Source organism: Stenella coeruleoalba (assembly GCF_951394435.1).
Source record: "Stenella coeruleoalba genome assembly, chromosome: 2".
Classification (NCBI taxonomy): domain Eukaryota; kingdom Metazoa; phylum Chordata; class Mammalia; order Artiodactyla; family Delphinidae; genus Stenella; species Stenella coeruleoalba.
Genome location: NC_137147.1, coordinates 32,648,399 through 32,676,272, shown reverse-complemented (window position 1 = coordinate 32,676,272; position 27,874 = coordinate 32,648,399). Strand labels below are relative to the sequence as shown.

The 27,874-nt window shown below is 53.9% G+C and overlaps 1 protein-coding gene across 3 annotated transcripts in view; it reads right to left on the bottom strand.

Annotated features, from left to right (window-relative positions):
- Positions 1-2,623: 2,623 nt before the first annotated feature.
- The window catches only part of ACTN1 (actinin alpha 1), a 98,206-nt gene continuing 72,955 nt past the window's right edge, over positions 2,624-27,874 (bottom strand). Inside the window, exons 9-22 of one of the 3 annotated variants that reach the window (XM_079908382.1) lie at positions 21,937-22,029; positions 20,364-20,594; positions 18,578-18,725; positions 15,557-15,707; positions 14,990-15,098; positions 14,366-14,506; positions 13,347-13,529; positions 12,921-13,055; positions 11,680-11,859; positions 10,790-10,936; positions 9,748-9,828; positions 9,212-9,277; positions 7,831-7,989; positions 2,624-5,903 (exon numbers count right to left, since the gene is read on the bottom strand). In XM_079908382.1, the coding sequence (XP_079764508.1) occupies positions 5,745-5,903; positions 7,831-7,989; positions 9,212-9,277; positions 9,748-9,828; positions 10,790-10,936; positions 11,680-11,859; positions 12,921-13,055; positions 13,347-13,529; positions 14,366-14,506; positions 14,990-15,098; positions 15,557-15,707; positions 18,578-18,725; positions 20,364-20,594; positions 21,937-22,029 (1,983 nt within the window). In that variant the 3' untranslated portion in view covers positions 2,624-5,744. The remainder of the gene's footprint in view (positions 5,904-7,830; positions 7,990-9,211; positions 9,278-9,747; positions 9,829-10,789; positions 10,937-11,679; positions 11,860-12,920; positions 13,056-13,346; positions 13,530-14,365; positions 14,507-14,989; positions 15,099-15,556; positions 15,708-18,577; positions 18,726-20,363; positions 20,595-21,936; positions 22,030-27,874) is intronic. The other 2 variants (XM_079908380.1, XM_079908381.1) reach the window with 2 other exon arrangements.

Here is a 27,874-nt window from a genome sequence, read left to right as displayed (position 1 = left end):
TGTAATACCCATTCTGCAGGCTTTGATCCTGGTGCCTGATCTTACTAGAAGGTGTTAACGGAAGTTTGAGACAAAACCAGGACTCACTTTCCTACTTCAAAAGGGCAGGCAGTGACTCTAGGTCATGACTGCCACCTTACCAACAGCAATGGTAGGATACCATTAATTCTAACGTGAGATTGGTCATAAGCTACATCCCAATCTCAGAGATGTGAAAATTGATAATGAACTGAGGTAGCTCTTATAAGGCCGCCTTTTGAGTTATCTGTCCCACCCATCTCCTGACGGATGGCCTCAGCCTCATCCACGGGTAGGCATCACTGTGTCAGACCAGGCCAGGCTGGGCCAAGTGGGTCCTGCAATCTTGGAATTGGGACTAGCTTCTTGCGTAGAGGAAAACACTGGGGTACATGGGGTCAGCCTCTCCCCCCACAGGGGTCACGACCAGAGAGAGCTGTGCCTGAGAGAGGAGCGAAGCTCCCACACAGAGAGGGGCCGAGATGAGAAGGAGAGATGGCAGGCTCTTGGCTTCCCGTCAGTCCCTGCCTGAAGCTGGGCTGCTGCCTAGGCCCTGGGCTCTGGAGACACCCTGAAGCCCATTTCCCCTTTGTCTCTAAGCCGGCGAGGTGGTCCAGTCACTAGCAAAGTGTCCCACTGCAGCACCTTAGCTGTGCCTGCTGAGACAGGGGCTGCCGCACCACTCTCGGGGCTCTGAAAGCCTCCACGGTCACAGAGTGGCTTCTAGAGCTATAGTTTAGCTGAAGGACCCTATCCCACCATGTCTGAGTGTCCTGGTATCTCTGGGCCCTCTCTGCCTCGACGTAGGCTTCCAGCTCTGATGTCCAGGTTTGCCCGCTGCTGGGTGTGAGAGGGGTGTCTGTCCAGTGCCATCCTCCAGGGCCCTGCATGCAGACGAGGTTCTTCAGTGGCTTTAGTGGCAGCACTGGTGCTTAGTTACCTCTCTTCTGTCCCCCTAGGGGGTGAAGGAGCAGCCTGTGACCTCGGGGCAGACTTGTCCGTGTGAGGTCATCTACCCCATCGGGGGTTAAGCCCACAGCCTTCATCCCCTCAGCCAGTGCCACTAACCAGGTGAGCTAATCAGCCTACCCACCTCCTGCTGGGCCTAATCACTCTGGCCCTTTTGGAGTTTCAGAGCTTTGAAGCTTCCATCTCCCTCCTCTGCAGACTGGCGATGTTAGGGTGAGGAGTCCTGGTCCAGTAGCTGTGACAGCCTCCCAGGGATGACGTTGCAAGTTCAGGCCTCTGAAGCTGGGGTGGTTTCTCCAAAGCCTCAAGCCTGTAACGTGGGTCACTGGCGCCAGGGAGGCAGCCAGGCTTCCCAGAGGCCTGGATAATGGAGCAAGTATTAGTGTCCTATTGTTGCTGTAACAAATTACTACAAATGTAGTGGCTTAAAATATGAATTTATTATCTTACAGTTCAGAAACCCAAAATGGGCCAGCAGGGTTGCATTCCCTCTGGAGGCTCTAGGGGAGAGTTCATCTCCTTGCCTGTTCCAGCTTCTAGAGGACAGTGCCTTCCTTGGCTTGTGGCCTCATGTCATTCCAACCTCCACCTCCATCATCACATCTTCTGACATTGCTGGCCTGGCTCCCTCTTAGTAAGAGCCCAACCAGATAATCCAGAATAACCTCCCCATTAAGTACCTTAACTCAATTACCCTCTGCGAAGTCCATTTGCCATGTAAAGTAACACGGTCACAGGTCCCAGGGATTAGGACATGGACATCTTGTGGGGACCGTTATTCAGTCCACCACAGAGTTCAAAGACTAGAAGAGGACTCCTCTTTTGTTTAATTTTTTTTCCTTTTTTTTTAAGATGTTGGGGGTAGGAGTTTATTAATTAATTTATTTATTTTTGCTGTGTTGGGTCTTCGTTTCTGTGCGTGGGCTTTCTCTAGTTGTGGCAAGCGGGGGCCACTCTTCATCGCGGTGCACAGGCCTCTCTTGTTGCGGAGCACAGGCTCCAGACACGCAGGCTCAGTAGTTGTGGCTCACGGGCCTAGTTGCTCCGCAGCATGTGGGATCCTCCCAGACCAGGGCTCGAACCCGTGTCCCCTACATTAGCAGGCAGATTCTCAACCACTGCGCCACCAGGGAAGCCCCTAGAAGAGGACTCCTCTTAATGGTATTTTCCTAGATGTACATGTTATCACCTGAACCTTTGACCCCAAAAGCCAGCAATGAGTAGTAAAGGGACTTGAAATTGCCTATTCAGACATTTACAACAGATGAAGTAAATCAAACTCTTAGTACTAATACTTTGGAGGTGTTCAGCAGTTTGTAAGCATCATGACAACCAGTGGGTTAATTTAAGGTGACTGAACACGGCAGAGAACCTGGCATATATTAGCTTTGTGGTTTTTCATCTGAAATGTATAACTGAAATGAGACGTGTGATTTTAATTCTGGAGGTGTAAGAGAATTGTTAGTAAACAGCTTTGAACTGCTCCAGAGAACGTGACTTACTACATTTATAATATTTCAACTGCTTTGTGCTGAGTGAAACTTTGCCGCTTGGATTTGAATCTTCCTGGGTTGGGAGTCTGATGTCCTGGAAAGAATTACTAAAACTTATAAATACATTTAAAATATTTAAAGGAATTTAATGAAATTTGCAAGTGGGGTTGTTTGGGGGGATTAAATCTGTTAAATGTATGAATGATTAGGACAAGAGCGTTTTTATTTTTACAGAAAAATTACATTATCAATAAAACAAGATGTCCATGATGACCTTAAAAGCTTAAGAAATCAATTTTTAAGATTTTACTTCTTTAACAGATTGAAAATTAATTTAATTATAGTCATTTGCACACATACAAGCACCCTTGAACACTGAGAAACTCAAACTCTTGAAGGCTGTGGAATAACTCTGTAAACACACTTCATTCAAATGACTCACACATTCTTTTAAAAATGGATCGTATCTCTGGAAATTGAAGCTTTTTTAAAAAAAAATATTTTGGCCACGCCACATGGCATGTGGGATTGAACCCACATCCCCTGCAGTGGGAGCATGGAGTCTTAACCAGGAAGTCCCTGGAATTGAAGCTTATTAAAGAACTTACACCCCGAGTTTAGGAAACTTTCTGGTTGGAACAGTTTCCCTCTCCTCAACTCCTATACCACCTTGCCCTTGGGTAGACTTGCATGTAAATACCTAGAACAACGTATCTTGCTTATCGGCCTCTCTCCAAAGACTTTGAGGGCAGGCTCTGGCCTTTTTCCACAGTTTTCGCCACAGAGCTGCAGTCAGAGCAGACCCACCTTGAGCATTTACTGGCTTACCAGCCAGTGGTAAAACCTATAGGAATGTTTACCAAAGCAAAAGCCAACCTCTCTCCCCATGTCTTTTCTCCTGAGCAGCCTTGCCTCTTTCCCAGGGCAGGGGTGTTCCAGAAACTCATAGAACTAATTCCTAAACAAGAGGGCCTCACACTGAAGAACTTATCTTTGGCTCCAGTTCAGTAAGTTCTGATTTAGGCTTAGTCCTCTTATATGAGGGGACATACCACGTTGAGGGTTCTCTTTTTAAGAGATCCTTCAAGCGAATCCCTTGAAACTTAAAATAAGATTGACAGCTAACATTTATATGCACTAATATTTTAGGAGCTCTGTGTATTACAGCATCAACTTTCCAACAGCACTATTATTCCCTGTTAACAGATAAGGGAACTGTAGTGCACAGTTAACCATTTTGTAAATGGCAGTCATGAATTTAAACACTGGCAGTCAGACTCCACAGACCCAACTCCCTGTAACCACTACACCAAACTTTTGCTCCTAGACACAGCCAGAACTGGAACACAGACCTTTAGCTTCCATTGCTAAGTTACATTTCTGTAAATCACTGCACTGTTACTATTACTGGTACCATTATCGGCAGTCTTCATTGCCTGATAACCTCGAGGAGGAAACACAGGTAAGGGAAAAAAACAGAAGCTACAGAAGTGCAAACAGATGTCCCGGGGACCTTGTTATAAGGCAGATTCTGATTCAGGAAGGTCTGGGGTGGGGCCTGAGAGCCTGCATTTCCAACAAGCTCCAGGTGATGCTGGACAGCGGCCGTCTGCGGAACAGTCTGAATAGCAAGGGACGAGATGCCTCTGAGAATGTGTCCCCTGTGACAAAAATAAAAGGAAGGGGGGCATATAGATGTTACAGAGCTGTTTGATGCTGTGGGAGACAAATGAAGGTAGAGTCTACTTTTAACTCATAGGAGCCTCGTGAGGAAACGACCTTCTCCTTTTAAAAACGAAACTGAAGTGTAAGAAGATGGAATGCGCCAAGGTCAAGAGCGTATTAGGGGTGGTCCAGGTGCCCCCACACCATCGACCCCACACACACTTCCGTAAAACAGTAAGCAAGGAGCAAGCAAAGAGCTGACATGGGAGTGCTGTTGCTTTAATATGGTGTGTGCCAAGCAGCATCAAAGTGGTCCACGCTTGCCAATTTTCTCCTGACCGTTTTTTTTTTAGTGTTGCTTTTTAAAAATAATTAATTAATTTATTTTATTTTTGGCCGCGAGGGTCTTGGGTCTTCGTTGCTGCGTGCGGGCTTTCTCTAGTTGCGGCGAGCGGGGGCTACTCTTTGCTGCGGTGCGCGGGCTTCTCATTGCAGTGGCTTCTCTTATTGCGGAGCAGGGGTTCTAGGCGTGCGGGCATCAGTAGTTGTGGCTCGGGGGCTCTAGAGCGCAGGCTCAGTAGTTGTGGCGCACGGGCTTAGCTGCTCTGCAGCCTGTGGGATCTTCCCCAACCAGGGATCGAACCGTGTCCCCTGTATTGGCAGGCGGATTCTTAATCACTGCCCCATCAGGGAAGCCCCTGTCCTGACCTTTTTTTTTTTTTTTTTTTTGCGGTACGCGGGCCTCTCACTGTTGTGGCCTCTCCCGTCGTGGAGCACAGGCTCCGGACGCGCAGGCTCAGCGGCCATGGCTCACGGGCCCAGCCACTCCACGGCATGTGGGATCCTCCCGGACCAGGGCATGAACCCGTGTCCCCTGCATCGGCAGGCGGACTCTCAACCACTGCGCCACCAGGGAAGCCCCTGACCATTTTTAATGAGCAATATTAAAAAAAAAAAAAAAAGTGTGTGCTTATAAATAGGCTAATTACACCTCTGGACTTAAAAATGAGAAGACAAGCCACATAAATTCTCTTCCTTAAAAAAACAGCCATTTCAAAAGATTTTCTTTAATATCATAAAATATTTTCATGGACAGGTGAGCTAGCAAACACACATGCACCAATGTGCCTTTGACAAGATTATCCCCTACCCTCACCCCCCCACTCCACATCAAGGTGGACATGAGATTGGAGATATGAATACAGCAGATGGTACAGATAGAAAAAAAAAATCGATAAAAAGGATGGATATAACATTGTGCTTGGTTATTTTCCTATGTCACAACAAAACAAAACATTTCGGTGCAAATAGTTAATTTTTCCTCTTTTCCATTTAAGTCTGGTGGAGAAAAAAATACTTTTTCTATAATAAAATATGTGGTTTTTTACTTTTTCTAACGTAACTTTTTTTCTTTTTTGCAGAAAATAATTTTGTAAACTGTCACTTCGCGGTCTGGGAGGCTCGATGCCACTTGGGTCCAGCTCGCCCCTTTGGAGGCGGAGCGCGAACCAAACCTGGGCGGGAGAGGGGGGACAGCTGAGGCGCAGGGCTGGGCGCGCATGGCGGACGGGGGCAAGGGCGTGGGCCGGCAGGAGGGGGTTAGAGGTCACTCTCGCCGTACAGCGCCGTGGAGAAGGACATGTAGTCCAGAGCACCTGGCACGGCGTCGGGGCCGGTGTAGGGGGCCATTCGCGCGATGCAGTACTCAGCCTGGTCAGGCGGCAGCTCACGGCGCAGCTCGTCCACAGTGATGTAGTTCTGCGGAGAGAGCGCGGTCAGGACGGCGGGTCAGGGCGGCCATAAAGCAAAGCGGCCGCAAAGGCCAGAGGCCGTAAACCTCACTCGTGACATTAGGTACCCTGTTCCATCCCCGTTCTGGCCCTGTCCTCATACTTGTGTGTGTGTGTTGTGTATAAACACACACGCACACGTGTATTACACATTCATATGTATGTATATATGTGTATGTATATAAATATATACGATATACACACATATACACAAATATAACCATATACATGTGTAATAAATATATACGATATATATGCATATACACATATATAACCATATACATGCGTGTATATAAATACGTATGCTATATATACATATACACATATATAACCGTATACATGTGTGTATATAAATATGATATATATACATATACACACATATAACCATATACATGTGTGCATATAAATATATGATATATATACATATATAACCATATACATATGTGTGTATATAAATATGTACGATATATACATATAACATATGTGTGTACACACATGTATATTGCACATATATATGTATGTGTATGTATATAAATACATATGATATATATACATATACACATATATAACCATATACGTGTGTGTGTGTGTGTGCGTGTGTATTTAAGTCCCCTTATAAGTTTTCCACTTCTATAACTACTTGAGGCGGTTTCCAAGCTAACTGGAAGTGCTAACTGCACCTGTAATCTTTCCACGTATCGCTCTAGCCCGCCCCGGCCACAGGCAGGATCAGCAGCACCGTATCTGGTGGGACAGAGTAGGGCCCCCCACACCCACTCAGCTGGGCTCCGAGGACATCACCCAACTCCTGCAAATTACATGAGCATCAATCATCATCAGATAGCATCATCGCCACAGACAGCTATCCGAACCGTGTTTGCGAAATTTAGACCTGACCCCACCTGGCCTGGCTCCCAGTCTGGGTCTCTGCTTTCTCCTCGCCTTGGGCTCGCCCATGAAAGGCTACTTGGAAGCTACTTCTTTTGGGAGCTTGAGGCTCCACAGGAGCTCAGGGGCTCTGACCCACAAGGCGGGACCCCGTCCTATGCCCTACTTCTGCCAGAGCCCCCAGGAGCCAGTCTGAAGGAGGGAGGGGCTGGCCCTCAGGTCACTTCAAAAGTCAGAAGACCAGGTCCCTTTCTGGGCCCCGGAGACCTCCTCTACAAAATGAGTCCCTTCAAGGAGGCGGCTTCTCAGGGTCCTTCCAGCTCCAAAGTGCTGACTCTAACACGCTGTCCTCGAACTTAAGTCAGACCTTTAGGAACCACTTTGTGGGTTGAGTCTTTATTTCCATATAGATTAAAACATTGCAGAAACTATACTCCCTATTGGCTAAGGAAGGATGGCATAAGGATTATCCTGTGAATTTTTCAGAAAGGGAATCTGGCCTCTAGATGTCTCTGCCCCCAAATTCCCCTGGATGCTCCCACGTTTCCACTGTCAAGCAGTGCACTGCAGGGAACTTGGGAGATTTGGAAAATTGAAGCTGACTGCTGCTCAGGGTAGAAAAATGAGACACACGCTTCCTTCCTGCTCCCTACCTATATGCCATACCTTGTGCCCAGAATGATATAGGGGCGAAGTCCAAGTTCCCAGATGGACCTTCCATCACCCACTCACACACTCCACCTGACTGGACTGCCCTCCATCACCCATCATTTCGTCACCAGTATCTCATCACAAGTATGACATGCAGTGTCCCTGGCAGGGGACCCCCTTAAGCTAACGCTGTGTCCTAATGCCTTAGCTGATCCCAAGACATTACAGAAATGGGTAGAGGTGACAGCAAGGAGGCCCGGGGGTGGGGGGGGGGAAGGAGGAGCAGTGGAGGTGCTCACGACCACCCCTCCAGGTCAGTCCGCCCCAGCATGATGCCCACACCACAGCAGACCCACCTTATCCCCGGCCAGGATCTTGAAGGAAGCCATGACTTGGTCTGCTGTATCTGTGTCAGCCGTCTCACGGGACATAAAGTCGATGAAGGCCTGGAACGTCACTACCCCTAGGCGGTTGGGGTCCACAATGCTCATGATGCGGGCAAATTCTGCCTCTCCCTGGAGGGAAGAGCCAATCCCAGGCCTGTCATCCTCTCAGCCACGGTCTCCTCTCTCTATGGACCTCAAGCCCCTGCGGGCTCGGAGTAGCCTGAGGCTATTAGAGAGGGCAAAGCAGACCCCTGACCTAACCTGGGTTGTCTTGAGAGCATGATAGGAACATAATACCCAATAGTGAAGACCCAGTTCAGGCTTCCCACCCTCTACGGATGCCCTGATTCCTCTTGGAGCAAAAATGATAATGCTGATAATAATTAATGACAGCAACGGCTAACACTCCCATAGCATATACTATATACCAGGCACTATTCTAAGTGCTGTGTATAATTCATTTAACCCTCCTCACAACCATATGAGGTAGGTATTTATTTTATTATTTCCATCAGGTTCCCAGATGAGAAACCTAAGGCCCAGATAGGCTTAGTGACTTGCCCAAGGTCACACAGCCAGTAGGTAGAAGAGCTGAGACTTGAACTTGGGTGGTCTGCCTCCACCACACTGTACTTTCTATGTGTCAGACATGGGCACAGCACTCACGTGAGTTCCTTCACTTAACCATTACAACAGTAGGGCAGGGCTCCCCTCACCTTATCTGGGCCCCCAAGCTGGTGATGGCAGAGCTGGGATTTATTCCTGGGTTCCCTGTTTCTAAAGCCCGTGCCCCTGCCCCTCTGCTGGGCGGCCCATGGGCTCTGCACTCTGCACCACAGCCCAGGCGTCGCCGGGCTGCCTGGCTGAGGCCCCTGTCCCGCTCAGAAGGCCGGCACGAGGGCTGGCAGCTGAGAAGGTTGGGGAGGGGCTTGAGGAAACGGCAAAGGGGCAGCAGGCCTGGCTGGAGCCATCACACGGGCAGAGATGGAAACCTCCACGCCTCATGTGAGATGAAGCAGGACCAAGCCCCACCCAGAGTGCCCACCACCAGTCCTTCCTGGCAGCCTTGGGGTCAGCCCCACCATCCACAGTGGGAGAGAAAAGGCCCACGTCCACTGTAAATATCAAAAGATAAACCAGCAGAGAGAGGCGAGAAGGCCAGGTCTCTGGGACACACACAGGCCCTGCGGCTGGGCTCAGCCTTCAGGGCACCATCTTCCCCATGGACCAGAATCTTGAGGCCCCTCTGGGGAGGGCGCCCTGAGCCTGAGGGCCTCCAGCCCGCCACGGCCAGGACTCGGCCTCTCGAGTCAGCTGGCTGCCCCTGGCCAGAGAGTGGGGTTTACATTACCATGTTGTAACCCATGGAGATAAGGCAGGCGCGGAAATCATCCGTGTCCATCATGCCTGTCTTCTTCTGTGGGGCCAGTGGCACCGAGACACAAGGAGGAAGGGCCGGCCGAGGGCCAGGAAGACATGGCCCAGGTGGCCAGAGGGGAGGTCGAGGTGTACGGTTTGGGGGTCAGGAAGGGGACAGGAACGTAGGAGGAGCAGATGCAAATACACATCCGGGGGAGAAGTCCACAGGAAGGAGGAAGACAGAGCAGGGAGATGCAAATATCCGTCCACAGGATGGAGAGCGGCGAGGAGAGAGGAAGGTGGGCACCGAGCAGGTTCCCACGAAAGACAACCGAGGGCAGAGGTCGGAGTAGTGGGGGGAGGAGCCCGACACGGGCCGGGGGGGACAGCAGGAGAAGACGAGCCCCGCGGCCCACAGGGAAGGGGAGACAGGGAGATCCAGACAGAGAGAGAAAAGAAAAAGGAGAAACGCGTTATTTCTCGCCCCGGACGCCACCCCTGAGCGTGCTCCATGCAGGAGGCGAGTACCTGGGGGTCGTTGCCAATATCATAACCCAAGCTGATGAGGCAGGCTTTGAACTCCTCGGGACCCAGCGTGCCGGAGTGATCCTGGGGCCGCCGTGCGCCAGCCAGCGAGCCATGCGGTGCCAGGGAGGTGGAGGCCGTGAGGGGAGGGGTGGGCCATGCCCCGGTGGAGGGTAGCGAGTGTGGGGAGACACAGGGACAAAGGCATGCGGATGGGGAGGGCGGAGGGTGGAGGGTCGGGGGAGGAGGGGAAATAAAAGTGCACACGGTTAGACACACAGACGAGGCCCAGGGGCCCTCTCCCTGGCACACTCAGCCCTGCTCCGGAAGGCAGGCCACAGGGGAGCACGGTGAGCCACAGGGGTAAGCAGCTGCCTCACAAGTGCCCAGCCCACCTCCGGCCCTGCTGCCCAGACCGGGGTTTCCAGGAGGGTTCCACCCACCCAGGTGCCTGGAGGGCAGTGAAGCAGGCAGGGGGGGTGGGCAGCACCTAAGACCATGCTCCCACCCCCTGTGGCCACCGCAAAGCCCCAGGGCACTGGGAGGGGCAGCCCACGCAGAACTGTCCTGTCCCAGAGCGAGGAGGAGAACCCAGGACTGACAGCTCTGACAGCCCCGCAGAGTGTCCCAAAGGCTACACCGGGGCGGGGGGGCGGGGAGGAGGGAGCCCCTGCTCTGTCCTGAGGCAGAAGCAAGGGATGGTCCCCACAGCCAGGGGACAGCAGGCCTTCCTTTGAGGCGATGGCAGCCTGGCTCCCGGGGGTTGACTCCTGGTCGCAGGAGACCAAGGGTCAGGGGTCAAAGGCTCTCTCCTTAGCTCACAGTGCGAGCACTCTCTCCAGGAAAGCGGGGAAGCTCATGGGACACCAGGACAGCTTCGAAGACTCGCGGCGCAGAGTCAGGGCAGGCTGACAGCAGTTCCTCCCGGCCACCCACCTCCCCTACTTGCCCAGGAAGCAGGCCCACGTGCTGGGCAGTGCCCTCCAGGGCCCTGGGGCAGGAGGGGCTGGGGCTGCCCTAAGCGAGTGCAGGGGGCGGGGCTCACCCGGTCAAAGTGGTTGAAGGAAGCCCGGAACTCGTTCATCTGCTCCTGGCTGATGCCCTTGGCATCCCTGGTCAGGATCTGGTTCTCCACCTCGTTGATGGTCCTGGCGATGGTGGTGAGCAGCTGCTCCCAGCCCACGCGGATGTGCTGGGGGTGGGCAGGGCCTGTCAGCAAAGGGGCCCCAGGCCTGGGCCACCCCTGCCTGCTCCTTCCCCTGACCATCAAAATGGCCAAAGCAATCGAACCAGGCCTTCTGTCCAGATCTACAGTGTCACCAGAGGGCAGGGGAGCCAGGACAAGGACAACCACCAGCACAGAGGACCCTGATGATGAAGGGGGAAGCACAGGAGGGCGGTGGCCCCTGCCCGGGATGGCAGAGACCAGAAGGACCAGTGTGGTCAGGTCAGGAAGGAGGGCGAAGTTGGCAGCAGGAAAAACTAAAGGACAAAAAAGTGGGTAATTCCCTGCATATCCAACTCCATAACCTCACACACATGCCTTCACGGTCAAAACAAGTAGGTCATTTAGAAAGCAGATGGCAAGCCAGTGTTTGGAGACCACCAGTCTCAGAATCACCAGGCTGTCTGTTAAAAATTTAGATTCCTGAGCCCCATTCCAGACCTAGTGAATCAAATTCTGGAGACGGGGCCTGGAAATCTGCATTCTCAACAAGCTCCTCGGGAAATTCAGAAGGCACTGAGGACGGAAGACCCAGAGCTCCAGGAGTGAGGAGAAGCGAGTAGCCCCTCACTTAAAAGCCAGAGTTTATCCTACTATGGCCAGTTTGCTTGGATGATGGGTAACCCCCCACCACTACCCCAGCCCAGGATGGTGAAACAGAAGGGGATCTGGGGGTCCCTCTCTGGAGAAGCAAGGCTGGTGCCACCCACCTCCATGGTGTAGTTGGTGTGCTTGTTGTCGAAGATGAGTGCTTCCTGGATGAGTTGGTGGTCGCCCTCCAGCTGGTCGATCTTGGGCTTGTAGTTGACGATGCTCTTCTCGTATTGCCGCAGGTGGCTGAGCTGGTCCTCCAGGGTCCCATGCATCTCAATGGAGATCCTCCCAATCTCCTGCTCACCCGGGAAGGAGGCCCTTGTCAGACCGCCCACTCTGGGCCCCTGGGGTGGAGATTGGGGCCCCCAGGTCATTGACCAACCCCTCAGATGATTCTTGGCATGGAAACAGCATCATAAAGGATAATGTTATCACCGGCTGAATATCTCCTGTCTCTCGGGCACTTCTGAGCCTCAGGAAGGGGATGCGAGGTCAGTTGCTAACGTAAATGTTCATTCCTCTGCTCCAACTCCCTTTTCAAGCCTAATTCCGGCTACCGTCCATCTCAGGCGCTCTCCCACTGAGCTGGGTCCCTCACAGACTCAGCGCACCTCACCTACCTTCTCAATGGCCGTGCTCCTGCTGTTCTGTTCCTAGGATGCCTGCCTTGCCCACCTCAATCCCACCTGTCCCCGTGGTCCAGGACTAGTCCCCGTTTCTGGCAGTCTTTCATCCATGTAAGCACACCTTGCTTGTAAAAGCACCTTCTGTGCGCTCAGTTCAACTCAGCACATATATCCCGAGCACCTACTACGCGCAATGTGCTAATAAAGCAGGTGGGGGGGGGATGCAGGGAAGACACGAACATGAACTCGACGTGGTCTCCGCCCTCAAGGAGCTCAGAGGGACACCATGCTCTAACCCACACAGTGTCCCTTCCTTATCTACATCACCCCCATACCTGGCCCCACAATTCAGCAAAACATTCCACGCTTGCCCAAAGCTTGGTTCTCTCTCTGGGGAGATCACCCTGTCTGACCAAGCTCACGACTCAGGAGGAAGGGAGACCTGGTCAGCCACATAAGCCAGAGGGCAAGCGGAGTCAGTCGCCTAGGCACCGCTCCTTCTGTGGGAAGGACTTAGTGGTGTCCCTGTGTGGGTCTTTGCTCTCAAACCAGACACCGGAATCACCCCACAGGCCTTCCTCGCATAGACTCCACCCCCACCCACAGGGCAGCAGACCAGACTCCACAGTCCCCACAGGTCCCATCCCAGAGAAGACAGGGCAAGCCTGAATGGCTGGGATGGTGCTGGGAAGGGTGGAAATCCTCTCCCTGCTTCCCACGATGGGCCCCACCTCCATCTTGGTCTGGATCCAGGGCCCGATGACGTTGGCCTGGGCCGCAAACTGCTTGCGTAGCCTCTCGTTATGCTGCTGGCGGGCGTGCTCCTCCATCAGAGCCTGGTCCCTCCGAGGCACCAGCTGCCGTACCTGGGGCAGGAACAATCATGGGACACTGGGATGGGCCGGCCATCTGCCCCCACTTCAGAAGAGGAAATGGAAGAGCCGTGAAGGGAAGGGGCCAGTCGGTAATAGAGTGAACACATTGACCTGTTCTAGAAATTCAGCCATTCATTCACTTGACAGATACTGAGCACTTACTATGTGACAATGAAATCAATGAAAAGTCAGTGAAAATCAACAACACACACAGACAAACATCCCCGCCCCTCTGAAACTTACAGTGGCTCTGCCAACACCCCACCCGGCCCTTGGACTCACGTGGTCCCATTTGCCGTTGATCTCCTGAGGCGTGATGGTTGTGTAGGGGTTGGTGCCCGCCATGTTGACGTGGTAGGTCTGGACAATCTTGGACACCTCGTTGTGGATGCCTAGGATGGCCAGGCGCTCCTTGTCAGCATCGGGGAGGGTGGCCTTGAACTGCTCATGGGCTGTGGTCAGTCCCTGGACATAGACGGGCATGCAGGAGAAGCAGTGACTGGGAGGGAAGTCCTTCCCACTCACTGGTGCCTCCCGTGGGCAAGAGGAGACCAGGGAGACCTGCAGGCCCCAGGGTAGAGGTGGGTGGAGGGGCCACCGGAGGCCGGCCGCACACCAGCTGGGAGGCCCAGCGGTATCAAGCCGGGGCTCTCGCGGCGGAGCCCCAGGACGGCCGGGCTGGCCACGGGAAGGTGCCGACAGCTTCACGCTCAGGACTGGTGAAGTCAGCAGCAACCCCCCGGGGGGCGCTCACCACCCCACAGTCAGGTCAGGGACAAGGGGTGCTCCAGGTCTGCTCCTCGGGTGACCTCCCCCAACACACGTTCCTCAGCACTTTGCAAAACCTTTTTCGTCTGACACTCTGCAGCTGTACAAAAGAACAGCTTATTGCTATGAAATGGGCTCCTAGATAATTGTTACGTTAAAAATATAAGGCTCAGGATACAGTATAGAATAAACTTTTTGCATAAAAAAAGGGGCGTGGAGAAGAACATGTTGATAAATAAATGTGCTTGCCTATGCAGAGACCATGTGGTCACACTGCTCACCTCTGGGGAGGGGCACTCGGGGCTGGGGGACAAGGAAGGGAACTCGTTGCTTAGCCTTTTTAGCTTTTAGATTTTATACCATGTGCATATATGACTGAGTCAAAATAAATAAAATGCAAAGCTTTCGAATCTATAACATCCTGGGGGTGCTAGCCTCAGTCCTCTCCTTACAGGGGCAGTCCTGCAGGAGTGTGGGCCGTGGGCAGCTGGGGAGCCGGCCTCTGGGGGCGGGGGGGTGGGGCGGCAGCACACCTGGATCTCCTCGATAGTGTGCACGATGAAGGTGTCCTGCAGGTCCTCCATGGCCCCCTCCATCCAGTTGTTGAAGGGTGCGGCCCGCTTGGCATATTCCAAGTACAGCTGGTCAATGGTCTCCAGCAGTTTTTCTGTCCGCTGGGAGTGCCAATGGCATGGAGGTGGGGAGGTGTTTAGCAAAGTCATGTCCAGAATCACCGCGTCCCCCCATCCCTATTCCCAACAGCCTTCGAGATCCTCCCGGCCAGCCCAAAGGGGTTCAGGTCTGGAAGCACAAGACTAACTCAGACAGAAAGAACAGGCTCTCTCTGAGGTGCTGGTTCTTAATATGGGGTGTACGGACCACCCCCCAACTGAGTCACCCAACCTGGGCCCCAGAGAGTATGGTTTGGAGAACAAGAAAGTTCTCAAACAGCCGGGGTGGGGCTGAGTACACTAAACCGGGAGGATGGGATATGATTAGGACATCTCCATCAGGGCAGAGGTCAAGTCCAGGGTCAATGTGAGCCTTCCACAGGCAGGCCAGGCCAGGGGAAGGTCCGGGGAACCCAGTGGAGCCTCTCAGCCCAGAGCAAAGAGAGTTGCTGAAGGCAGGCCTCCGCCTCCCTCCGGGGCCCTCACCTCCAGAGCTTCCCTCCGCTTCTGGGTTAGGGCCCCCAGATTGTCCCACTGGTCACAGATCCTTTGGCACCGGGCGTTGACACTGGGTGAGTCGTAATAGTCCAGCTCACTGGGAGGGAGGAGGCAGGAGGAGTCAGATGACCCAGGTGACCCAGGTGGCCTGCTCTCCTCTCCCTGGGGCTGGGGCGCTGGTGGCACTGGAAGGCCAGGTGTGCTCGCTTCGTGAAGGCCTTCCAGGACTCCCCTCCCACTCTCAACTCCTTGGCTTTCAGGAGACCACTGGCAGGAGACCAGCGAAGGCCAGTTCTCCTCTGCAAGGGCCCCCACCCCAACCCTGCGAAAACGCCCAATGACAGGAAGCCACTAAGGCCAGCCGAGAGCTCGGAGCCAAGACCTGGTCGTCCTCTGGTCCCACACCAGCTACAGGTGAGGACCGAAGGCCTGGGACAGGACGGTCACAGGCTACTCCCCACCTGGGGGGAACGTCCTTAGCCTTCCGTACTGATGACTTTTCAGGCCACGCCCCCACCTCCCACAGCGCCCCTGTGCCCGCTGGGCCGGGCCTACTTGAGCTCCTGCGCAATGGCGGCGATCTGCTCCACGCGGTCCTGGTGGGCGGCCAGGTCGCTCTCGAAGGCCTCGTGCTTCTTGAGCAGGGCCTTGATCTCCGAGAGGGTGGCCGTCTCGTAATCCTTCTGTCGCAGCATGGCCTCTTTGCCTGGGGTCACAGACAGGGCACGAGGCTGGGCGAGAGCCGGGCGGTCCCACCTTCTTGACCCCAACTACCCACCCCTCAGGGCCCGGGAGCTCCACTTCCGGTACCTCCCGAGGAGGCGTGCCCTGCGCGATGATCAATTATCTGCAGTCCGAGAAAGCAGACGTGCAACCGGAACACCCATCCACGATGGGGCAGGGGCGGGAAAGTCACTACTTTCCATGGACTATGTCAGGGCCATCGGGCGTGGTGACGTACAAAGGCTATGCCGGACCAGGAGGGGAAGTTAGGGCATAACATGAACTTTATAAACAGCAGGAAACGATGATCTATGCCTGTGGTATAACCAGGGAAAAGCAAGCCAAGCCCCTCAGGGATACTCCATCTTTAGTTTCTCCAGTTTCTCCAGTTATAGTTGCTGGTCCCCAGCAGCCCGGCAGGGACTCTGCACATAAGCCATCAGTGGCCAGAACCTTCTCCCATCATCAGGTGCACTACCCCCCCTGTACAGGGGCAAGGCACACTTGGATTTCTTGGATTTTTGTTTCCCAGGAGAAAAAGGGGATGAGAAATGACCCCCCAGACTGTTGTTAGACAATGGTTATCAGCTACCCTGGGAAGCAGCTGCTGCAGGGCAGGGGCTGACCTGGCCTTGCCTGCACTCCCACCTCCTGTGTTTGCACCCATCAGGGATGCTCAGCCCCTCTCAGTAAACAAAGGCTGGGCTGTGAGGTGAGAGCTTCTTTCCTTCTCTTTACTCTTTTTTCTTTGTCAGAATAATAATATGACAAGTTTAGGGGAAAAATATCACAGATGAGCCTACTTATCTACTCCTTTTCAGTCCTGCCTTATATGGATACACCATCAGGTGTATATAAATAAGGTTTCCTGCTTTTAAAATACTCAGCAGCACGTCATCAGTTTCTCCTCTGGCTCCAGCGGCTTTTACATGAGCCACTCTGACGGCTGCATAACATTCTGTCGCGTGGCCGAACCGTCACTGGCGTAACCACTCTTGCCCTACCATGGGGCGTTCAGGGCCCTCAGCTTGCACTACTGTAGATGGTCTCATCGCAAACATCCCAGACACGTGACTTCGGCCATGCTTAGGGTTAATTTTTTAGACAGTCTCAAGAAATGGAATTCCCGGGTAAGTGGGCAATAACACTGTCAAGCGTGAGTACGTGTAGCCAGACTGCTGTGCCGGCATCTACAGGCATGCCAGCACCTCTCATGACCTTGCTGGTGGCTGGCGAGCTGGCGGGGCCAATCCTTGCTCTGTACCTTTTGGCAAGCTGTTCCTGGGCTCCGGAGAGGACACGATAGGAGCATGTGGGTGAACAGGTGCAATTTCCACCATCCCCCTTCTACTCCGCACATGCACGCTTGGATAAACAGCTCCGTACGTGCACAGTGGAATGTGGGGCAGCAACCTCGTATCACTGTATACACAGCTCAGCAAACCCCCTCTGCTGAGCCAGGCACGCTCCTATCCCCAACCAAGCCGCGCTACCCCCAAGTGGCCGTCCCTACTCGTCTCCAGCCTAATGTCTGACGATCACAACAGAGCTGGGTGGGGGTGTCTTAGGGCACTGAGCTCCACTGGCCCGTTGGTCTGCCCCAGGGTCTCCAGCTAAAAAGGCTGCATGGCCCTAGGAGATCGGCGGCATGGCCCCCTCTCCAGCCCCAGCCCAGGTTCTGAGGAAAAGACCATTCCAGGTATGATCTTCTCTCTTTGGAGTTAACCTTAGCTGCCAACAAGCAGACATCAGACATGGCCCCAAGAACCTCCAGGTCAGAGTGATGGAGACACACAGGTGCTAAGGCCAGGGCTCCAGGGTACTACAGTGGGAGGCCAGAAACAGGAAAAGGGCAGGCATTGGAGGGAAGATATCAAGGGCTACCATTTACTGAGCATGTTACACGGGCCAGGCACCCGACTAAGCATAAAATGCACTTATGATGCGTAAGCATACAACAACCCCATGAGGAGGTATGCTGAGTTGAATAGTGTCCCCCCAAAACGCATGTCCAACCCAGAACCTCAGAATCTGACCTTATTTGGAAATAGGGTCTTTGCAGATGTAATTAGTTAAGATGAGGTCATACTGGATTAGGGCGGGCCCTAAATGCAATGACTGGTGTCTTTAGTAGGAAACTGAAAGGCAGACTGAGTCACAGAGACCCAGAGAGAAGCAGCCACGTGGTGATGGAGGCAGAGATTGGAGTGATGCTGCCACCAGGCAAGGAACACCGAGGCCTGCCAGCAACCACCAGACGTGGGGAGGAAGCATTGGACAACCTCCCCCTCAGAGCCTCCAGAAGGAGCCAACCCTGATGACAATTCACTTTAGGACTTCTCGTCTCCTGAATTGTGAGAGAATGCATTTCTGTCCTGTTCAACCACCCAGTTTATGGTAAATTGCAGCCCTAGGAAACTAATCCGGGAGGGTACGTCATCACCTGCATGTCATAGACAAGGAAACAAGACCACTGGTCCAAGTTACACTGCTTCAAGGTGGCAATGTCGGGGTTTGAACCCCAACCTAATTCAGGGAAGAAGAAATCATTATAGTGAGAGGAATAATTAACACATATATAGCATTGTACTATGCCAGGAACTCTTTTCCGTGCATCTAATGTATTAAGACATTTAACCCTCATAAACCTATGAGGTTGGTACTATCATTGTCCCCACTTTACAAATGAGAAAACTGAGGCAACCAAAAGGCTGATGAACTTGCCTAATGTCAAGGGACTAGCAAGAGACAAAACAAAACAAATAAAAAACAAGAAAAAAAGGAGTTGTGGCTGGTGGTTCAGCATGAAAGCCAGACCCTTGGAGTCGGGGGCAGGGGCTAGGCTGGCCTTACCATCCGTCCAGGCCTCGTGGATGGAGGCCTTCTGCCGGAACTTCTCTGCCAGGTGGTCGAGCCGCTCCAGCCTCCGGATCTCATTCAGCAGCCACTCCTCATAGCCCTTCTCTGCCTGCTCCAGGCAACCCCATGCGTTGTTGATGTCCTGTTAAGGATGGGAGGCACAGGGTCAGCCCGCCTGGCCCCCCGAGACCCCAGAGCTGCTCCGTGCCTTCCAGGAGGAGCCTCCTCCCCATCTCAGCCATCCCCGTCCAGCCTGCACGGTGTTTCCCAGGGCTCCCGGGCACCAGGCCTCCTGGACAGAGAGTGGGGCTGCCCAGCTACGGGGTGTTGGGTGTGCAGCTCAGTGGGCAGAAAGCCCAAGGCCCTCTGTGCTCCAGGACTGGCTTCTGACAGGATTCTGAGCAATCACAGAGCTCACAGGGCCAGCCAGGGAGACAGAGCAACAGACTGAACGAGGCAGACAGGTGTGGGAGCCTCCCAGCCTTCCCACATTTCTGGGTCCACTCATGGGTCCCAGCCTCCGGGCCCTGGGCAATAATAGCCTGGAGCCTGTAGGGACCCTGGCCTCGGTGAGCCAGCCAGGAGCTGCCCAGAGATAGTGACAGGTACTGAGCATAAACCCACAGGCCTTCAGACAGGGAGCCACTGCCAGGGCCATCCCCTACAGTTAGCACAAGGGCACCCCTGGGCAGTGATGGCTGACCCAGCTCAAGTGCCACCCAGGTCCCTGCCATGTGGCAGGGGCCACACTGCATCCACCCAGAGGAGGGGCTTTAAAGCACAGAGCACCCTCCAGATAGCAGCAGCTCTGGCCATCTAAAAACTGCTGATTCATCCTGTAAAAGGATGCAGTTTTCCAAACTGCATGTACAACGTCACAGCCTTTTCCCTGTCCCCCAGAGTCCCCCCAGGATCCTGCTTCCTTTTCCAATGCTGTCTGCATGCTTCTCCCCGTCCCTTCCATTCCTGCCTTACGTGCTCATGTCTCCTCATCAACTCTCCATTGCAAAGGGCAAAAGCTCTACCCTGTTGAATTTTAAATTTTCTTTTACACGTTTCCCTGGCTCATAAAATTTCTCACATTCTGCGGAGACGGTAAAGAGGAAAGAATAACAAAAAGTGACATAAATGAAGAAAATTTTATGACATGGAAACCTGGTCACAATATATTGTTGTTGCTTTTAAAGCAGCTCATTAATTAAAACATGCTTTAGGATTCCCTTAAAAATTATATTTACGGAGACTAAAAGAATCTCTTTCCCCCCCAACATCTTTTAAGTTGATCCTGGGTAGTAAGATTATGAATAATTTCTATTTTCTGAATTTTGCTTATTTATACCTTTGAAATATCCTACCAAAAAAATTACTTAAGGTAATAAAAACAATTTTTAAGTAAGATTCCATTAAAGTGAAAATTAACCTTATTGCTATTATACCCTGTTTGGTTCAACATATCAAGAGGGATTTTGTTTGCAAAGATGATTTTTCTGAGGGGTAGGGAGGAAGGTGCTGGGGGCAGATCCAAGTGAATGTTCAGGGGTCTGGAAGGGCAAGTCTGACCCGGAATGGTGAGGAGAGAAGGGGCTCTGTTCCTGGGGAGGGAGGGAACCCCACATGGCTGAGTGTGGGCTGGAGACTGGGTGGTCACCTGGAAGGGAGAACTGGTCTCTGGAGCAGGGTGGGCAGGTAGAGAGCACGCGCCCCCGCCCTGCCCCACTCACGATGCGGCATTTGATGGTGAGCCAGCACAGCTCAGGGTGGGGGCAGCCCGGGCGCTCACCGAGACCATCCTGCCCTCGGAGGGCATGAAGGCGGGCCGGTTGCTGAGCCGCAGCTTGGTCTGCAGCGTGTTGAAGTTGATCTCCAGCTGGCACTTCTCCTGCACCTTGGGCGGCTTGTGCAGGCGCCGGTAGTCTCGGAAGTCCTCCAGCTTCTGCTGCATGGCGTGCATGGTGTTCTCGGGTACCCGGTTCTCCAGCCACGGGATGGTGCGGCGGATCCACTCCAGCAGCTGGAGGTAGCAGGGGAGGATGCTGGGATGGGGGCAAGGACTGGCCTCTCTCTCCTCCTGATGCTGGGGGGGCATCTCTCCTGACGGCACGCTCTTTCCCAACTACCCCCCCAGGCCACTCGGCCGGGTTCCAGGGCATTCCCTCTGAGAATCAAAGGCCTCATGAAGCCTGGCCGCTAGGGTATGTTAACTCACAGCCAGCATCACTCAACCTCCCTGCTCTGCCAAGGGGAGACCTGGGGGCAAGATGGCTCAGCTAAGAGCAGGAGACCCGAGTTCTATTTCTAGGTCTACTACCTGGCTGGGCCTCAGTTTCCTCATCTTATCATGAAGGTGTGAACACTCATTCCCTGAGGCCCCTGCCACCTGACCTTCTAGGATTCTAGAATGTGGGTCCCTGACTCAAAAAGGAAGAGGCTGGCCTCTGGGGCACAGGCAGGGATTGTTTTCCTCGATGAGGTGACGGAAGAGGAGTGGAAGTGATGAGAGGAAAGGCGTGATCCCCTGCAGGGTACCAGGCACGTGGCCTGAACTAACTCATCTGAATGATGGCGAGAACTACGTTGTCATGGGGTTAAGTACTGTGATCCTGCCTCAGGTGGCGGAGGTGGTAACCAAGGCACTGTGAGGTTCTGTGACTTGCCAAGGTGACCAAGGTGGAATGGTAGCACAGGGATTAAACCCAGGCACCTGGGCACCAGAACTTGGGTTGTCACTATGCTGGACGGCAGATCTGATCTACCGAGAGGCTGGGCTGAGCTGTTCAGAGGGCTGAATTCTTCTAAGGAAGAAGCAAGTGGAGCTCTAACCCAAATGCAGCCAATGGCAGGACAGCAGATCCAGTCCTGTCCCCTCCTGTCCCCTGGGTGGGCCCAGCTGCTAAGCTAGCCTGAGCCAGCACTGATTTCTCCCCCGTTCATATCCTCTGAGAACCGCATACTCCTTTTCTAGTCCAAGCGAAACCCCCAGCACAACAGTACACTCACTGGTCTCGAAAGGCCTCCAAGGTCCCTTAGCACAGCTCTCACTTGTTAAGTGAAAAAAAAAACAAGACCCAGAGAGGTGAAGGGATTTCCCAGGCTTACTCTCGGTGACAGAAAAAGCCTGGAACTCGGCTCTCCAAAGCCCAGGTTGGCCCCGGACCCACCCTCTGCTTTCTGGGAGAGCAGAAGCAGAGCCGAAGCCGCCCTAGGAGGACTGCTGGGGATGAGGGATGACACCCAGCCTGGGACTGTGCCTGGGCACAGATGTGGAGGTACGGGTTCTGGGGCCCCCTCGTCTCTCAGGGCAGGGTGGCAGGGCCTTGCTGGGGCCAGGCCGGGAGAACCCAGAGGGAACCCACATCGCTGGCCAGCTTTTCGTAGTCTTCCATGAGGCGCTCATTCTCCTGGTTGACGGCCAGCACCTTGCAGATGCGATTGGCGGCTGTCTCGGCCTGGCAACAAGACAGAGAGGGACACGGTCAGCCTCACGACAGCGGGAGCGCCTGGCACACGCCTGCGGTGACAACGTCTCCCCCCGCCCCTGCAGATCACGCGGTTGGAAGGCACCTCCCAAGACTCTGAATTCACAGGCTCCTCGCCATCCTCTCTGCCAGCCCGGGCCGAGTCCCACAGATCACGTGAGCCCAGACGGAGACCTTAGCGGCTGAACTGGGGGCCCCTGAAGAAGAGCCTAAGTTTGAGATCCAACATGTATGTTGGAAAGAAACTAATCCAATGACTGGTAGAATCGAAATACTCAGCTCAGGTGGAGGGGTGAGAAAATCCATGCCCATCCTGGAATTCCAAACTGGAGACCCTGGGATTCCCAAGGCTCAAGGCTTTCAGACTGGCTTTGCCAGCATCTTGGAGATGCAGGAATTCTAATCTGGGAGTCCTAGAATAAGGTGCTGATAAGGAGCGGGGCCTCTCAGGACCCCTGCAGAATCTCTCTAGGTTCCTGGCCCAAAGCCCAAAGAACTTTAAGAGAAGCTGCAGGAATTAAGGATCAACCCAGCACAGGTAGGATGTCCAGAAAGCAGGCACGGGCACCTCTGGGAAAGCTATGCACACACTCCACACCGAGTGCTGGGCCAGCAGACACCCGATGTGGGCCTTGGTGGCAAGAGGAACTAAACAGGACTGAACAGCAATCAGATACAAAAGGCCCAGCAACCCCAGGGGACACTGCTTCTCCCGCTTAGAGGGCACTGTGCACCCGACACCGGCAGGGGCCAGGCGCTCCTAAACCCACTTTGCTCAGGTGATCTTTGAATGCAGTTCTTGTACACATCCTAACCCAGCTGCAAGGGGAGGGGAACTCGAAGCCATTGTGGGGGTCCTGTGATAGGAAGATGGCCTAAGGGTGGCAGCAGATAACGCCAATGAGCAAACAGACAAGCATCCTGGGGCCCTGGAGAAGGGTGACCCTGCAGATGGCAAAGGTTTAAGGGGGAGAAAGATGGGACCTTGTGCCCGGTTGATGAACAAGACAAAACGGGTTTCAACTGCAGCAAGATAAACTGAGGCCAGGCATCAAGAAGTTCCTGAGAATGACGGTGCTTTGACTTGGGAAGGAACAACTGAGAAGATGTAAATGCTTTTTCATTGCAGAACTCTGCAAATAGAACACACGCCCACCCAATCATGTGATGCGTGGGTGACTGCCAGGTGTGTGTGCGAGGGGGCAGGATGAGATCACCATAAAGGTTCTTCCAAGCTCCAAGCGAAGACACTGCACCCTCCAGGGCGAGGTTTCAGGGCGGGTGGGCCTCCAGTGGGAGAGCTGTGGGCGTGGCCAGAGGGCGAGCTGAGAGTCCCAGGTCTCAAGAAACTGAGACAAGCAGTCAATCCTTAGATCCTCACCACTGCGCCCCAACCTAACCTCTGTCCTGGAGATGCCAAGGCCACTTCTCACAGGACCATCAGGAACTCCGGACAGATCGTCCTTCCTCTAAGGAACCAACAAGCGACCGTGGGGGATCCCAAGAGGCCACAAGGAGAGAAATTCCTTCCTGGAGCCCGTCCCAGAAGATGTGGGGCCCCGGAACGAACAGGGTCATGGGAACTGGGCTGATGTCCCCATGAAGCTGCCCCAGGAATCTGCCTGGAGTCACCGGGGCCACGTCCCTTGAAGGCTGGGGAGGGGACCCGGGGGGAGGCCAGGGCTCTCCCGTGTGCTGACATGTATGTAAGACTGTGGGGTGGCTGCAAAGCCCCCAGCCCAACGTGCTGACCAAGCAAGTAAGGATCACAGGTAGCCCCTAATCGTCGGCGAGACGCAGCTGCCACTGTGATGGCGAATGGATCAAGCCCACCTTCATCGTGTTCTCCTCCTGAGCCATCTCAAGATCCTGGGCTCAGAGGCCGTAAGCTTTGATCTGTGTGTCAATCTGTGAACTTGGTGGACTGAGGCCTGTGCTCATGGGATTCTGGAAGGCACGTCCCGCGGGCCTTAAGGGCCTTGGCCGTCCCTCAGAGGCCCCAGGGTCAAAGGGCGCTCCTTTTGGATGAAGTCTAGGGGAGTTCCCGGGTGGGCCTCCCGGGGACTTTTTATAAATATCATCAAATGGGCTGAGAAAATATTTTATAGAAACAGGCCAAAGGACGACTTCCAAGTGCCAAAGGAAAAGATTACGAGAAATTTGTGTTGACCCTTCCATGGTTTGTTTTTTTGTTTTTTATGACCCACTTTAAGGTGTATTGTTATACACTGTAATACAAAACAATGTGCTTAGTTTTATATGAGTTATTTGTTTCTAAGTTACGGATTATTAGCCCCGGAGCGCTTAGCTATCCTCAAATGAAACCCTCAGCTATTCCAGGCCAAACTGCCACGCTACTAATCAGCATCAAATTAGCTGGTACAGGTACAGTCTGGAGAGGAAGCAGCCTCCATGCCGGTGACATCCAACAGCCACATGAGGCCAAATGACGCGCCGTGGCGCTGCCACCCACCACCTACAGTCATGCGAGTGCCACGAAGATCTCATCTGTGACATTTGTCGTCAAAAATTTCCCAAATCTAGCTAGAATTGCCTTCCTCCCACAGCTTCCCACTGCCTAGTCTTTCTCCATGTCCCAAGTCAGCTCCCTGCCCTGGTGTCCCTGCCAGCGAGGCCCCCAGACACAAGGGAGCCAACCCCGCGGCGCTCAGCCCTGACCCCAGCGACCGACTCTGGCTTTGCCCCCAGTCCTCACTCCAGGCAGCGGGACGGACGTGCTCTCCTCTGGAGGCTGCACCGTCACACCATGGAGCGTCGCACAAGCTGTGACCACCTTCCTCCACCTTCCCTGAGCCTTTCAGTTGCAGATCCCCACCACTCAACCCTTAAGAGCCTCAAGCTCCAGTGTCTCCCGCTCGAGAAGCCTCCACGCCCCGCAGCCCTGCAGCGCCCCTCCCCTGCTCAGCTCTGCCGCAGAGCAGGGATTAGGCCACAGCATCACAAGCTTGTTTATTAAGAGCTTTCCCGGGTGGACCATGAATCCCTCGAGGGCAGGAACGGGGTTTCTTTCCCTTAGAAGATTCACAACCAGCTGGCGACAAATGGAAGGCTGTGAACAGCATCATCTACTCCTAAAAGCATCCAGAACCCCCTACAGCAAGTCCGGTTCGTGCCCCAAAAGGCTGTTTCTCAGAAACAGTTCCCAATAGGCCATGAATGTTAAAGCAACAAACTACACAAACAAACGCTGGTTGCCACAAGCCATTCTAAACCCCTCCAGGGGAAGAGGAGGGGAGAGGAAAGCTGAGAAAGGATGAGAACCAAAACCAACGCGTCAGACAGGAGTTGGTCCTCATCTGACTAGGTGCGTCCATCACACACACTGGCATCCGTACAAGTGCAGTACCCACACAGGCACACAAACACGTGTACACCTGCACGCACGCATGTATTAGACTCGGCCGTCTTTCTAGTTCCACCGCCCAAGGCTTGATAAGAGAAAGACAGTGAAGAGGATGCAGGGCACTGGGCGTGGGTTTCAAGGACACTTTCCCCCACTGGCTCCAGACACGGAGACAGTCAAGACAAGAAGAGTCTATGAGTCTGAAAGACTCCTCCTTCTTCCACGGGAGAGGGGCAAGATTCCCCTCCCACCAGCCTGCTGAGCTGTAAGCAGTTGCCTGACTCCTTCGAAGTGGGATGGGAGGGGCAACTCTGGGTAAGGCTCCTGACCCAGGACGTGAGAGGAACACACCCCCATCCCCACCCCCCCACCCCATCCCCCCAGCTGGTGACCTTGTCCTCATGTATGGACAAAAGGAGCATGAAATGATTGCAACAAGGATGAGTGAGAGGGAATAGGGCATGGGGGGAGGTGGTATGAGATTTGGGAGGGAGAAAAGCAGGCTGCTTCACACACTCACACACACGCACGCACGCGCACATGCACACACACGCGCGCGCACACACACACTCCCTTCCGAGCATCACCAGCCAGGACACAGGGAAGGCTTCAGAGACAGGGAAGGCCAGTGTCAACGGGCATGAAGCCCAGGAGAGAACCCTGCAGGAGCAGGGGAGGAGGAAGGAGAGCTGGAAAGAGGGGAAAGACCACGGCCGAGAGCTCAGCCTAGCCCTGGGTGCAGGCAAGACTCTGTGCGGTTCTCAGGGCTAGAGGCCCAGTGAGGCAAGTAGATAGATGGTGCGCACATCCTGCCTAAAAGGTGGGGTATAAGAGGGGCCAGAAGAAGCTGACAAGAAAGAGCAGCAGCAGAGGTGGGACAAAGAGAAAGAAGCAGCAAGAGGCAGGCCAGAGAAGAGGCTGAAAGGGCTGGGCCTCCTGGGGAGGCTGGGACACCCAGGATGGGGAGCCTCCAGGCGGGGCTGTTTCCTGTCGGGCAGTACCCATGAGGCCTGGAAGGAAAGTGAGGAAGGTCTTGGGTGCCCATCCAGGCAGGGCATGGGGCGCCTCTATTGCAAAACTGTCATATTTATTCTGTTAGAAGACATTTTTACTGCCATTTGCAAGATTATTTTTGTAAAAAATATTCAAATCTTCATGGTCGATGGTGCACACAGGGCACCCCTGGGTAGTATGCAACCTGCACCACTGTCCCTGGCAGGCCTGGTTGGGAAGGATCAGGCAGGACTCTGAGCCTCTGGACTGGACACCGGGGGGAAGGCAGAAGACTTCGCCCTGCCCTGGCTGCTGGGTAATGTGAGAGGGTAGCCTTGCTTAAGTAGATGGAGGGAGAGAGAGAGACGTGAGGAGGTGCTGGATATTTAAGAGAATAGGCAGGAAGCAGAGCCAAGAACTGTGCCGCCTGGGATAAGGGCTCTCAGCTCAGTCCAGGGGAGGAGCCGAGACCGCAAGCTTCTCTCCCGTTTGTGGCACCTATTATGCCAGAGTGTAGGGACAGAGATGCAGGCCATCCAGAGGCTGGCGTTCTCAGGCATCTTTAAGTGTCCTGGCCAAAGCTCAGAGAGCATCTTGCCCTCCTACAAGGGGCTGGGGTTGCGGTAAGGGGAGGGGGGCTTTTCTAATCCCGCCTTTCATTCCACGGGCTGCAGTTCCAAGGGGCTGCGGCTGGAGTATCCAGGGCGGATGGAAGAGATGGGCAAAAGGGCGCTGGGAGAGAGGGCGAGGCAGAGGGAGAGCTCACCTTCTGCGCACCGAGAAGGCGTGGCAGTGACATGAAACATTAGGTCACATGGCCTTCCCATCCGGCCTTAGCGTGCCTACACATCTGCACAGAGAAGGAGAAGAGGTTGAGAGAAGAAAGTAGGCAGCAGCGGCGCAGAACAAACCCAAACAGCCATGGTGGACAGAGCACACAAGACAGATGGACAACGAGGGAGTGGGCAGAAAGAGAAAATGAGATGATGGGCGGAGAAAGGGGCTGGGGTGGGAGAGAGATAGGGAAGAGGTGGGGAAAAAGGGGTGGGGAGAGGGGGGCTGGGGAAGGCTGAGCAGAGGGTTGGGGAGGCGGGAGCATCGCCCCATCATGCATTTCAAAACAGGCCACTCAGACTCCATGCAGAGGGTGGGAAATTTGCCTGAGTATGTGGCAGCTCCAAGGCCCAGAGCTGAGAGGGCCAAGCCTGGGGTCTGTCGTCATAGCGACCTGGATGTTGTGCTTCTAGGGTCCTGCCTGTGAGGGGACCTGGGGGAGGGGCGCCTGCCAACCCGAGCTAAGCCTGCTGATGAAAATATTCAAATCTTCAGTGTCTGCAGTGTGAATGATGCCTTTGTGGAGTGCAGAACCTGCACAACTGGACTTTAACCTCAGGCCTCCCTGGGCAAACCTGGGTCAGGACACGTGAAGTGTTCACCGCAGCCCACCCTTTCCCATCG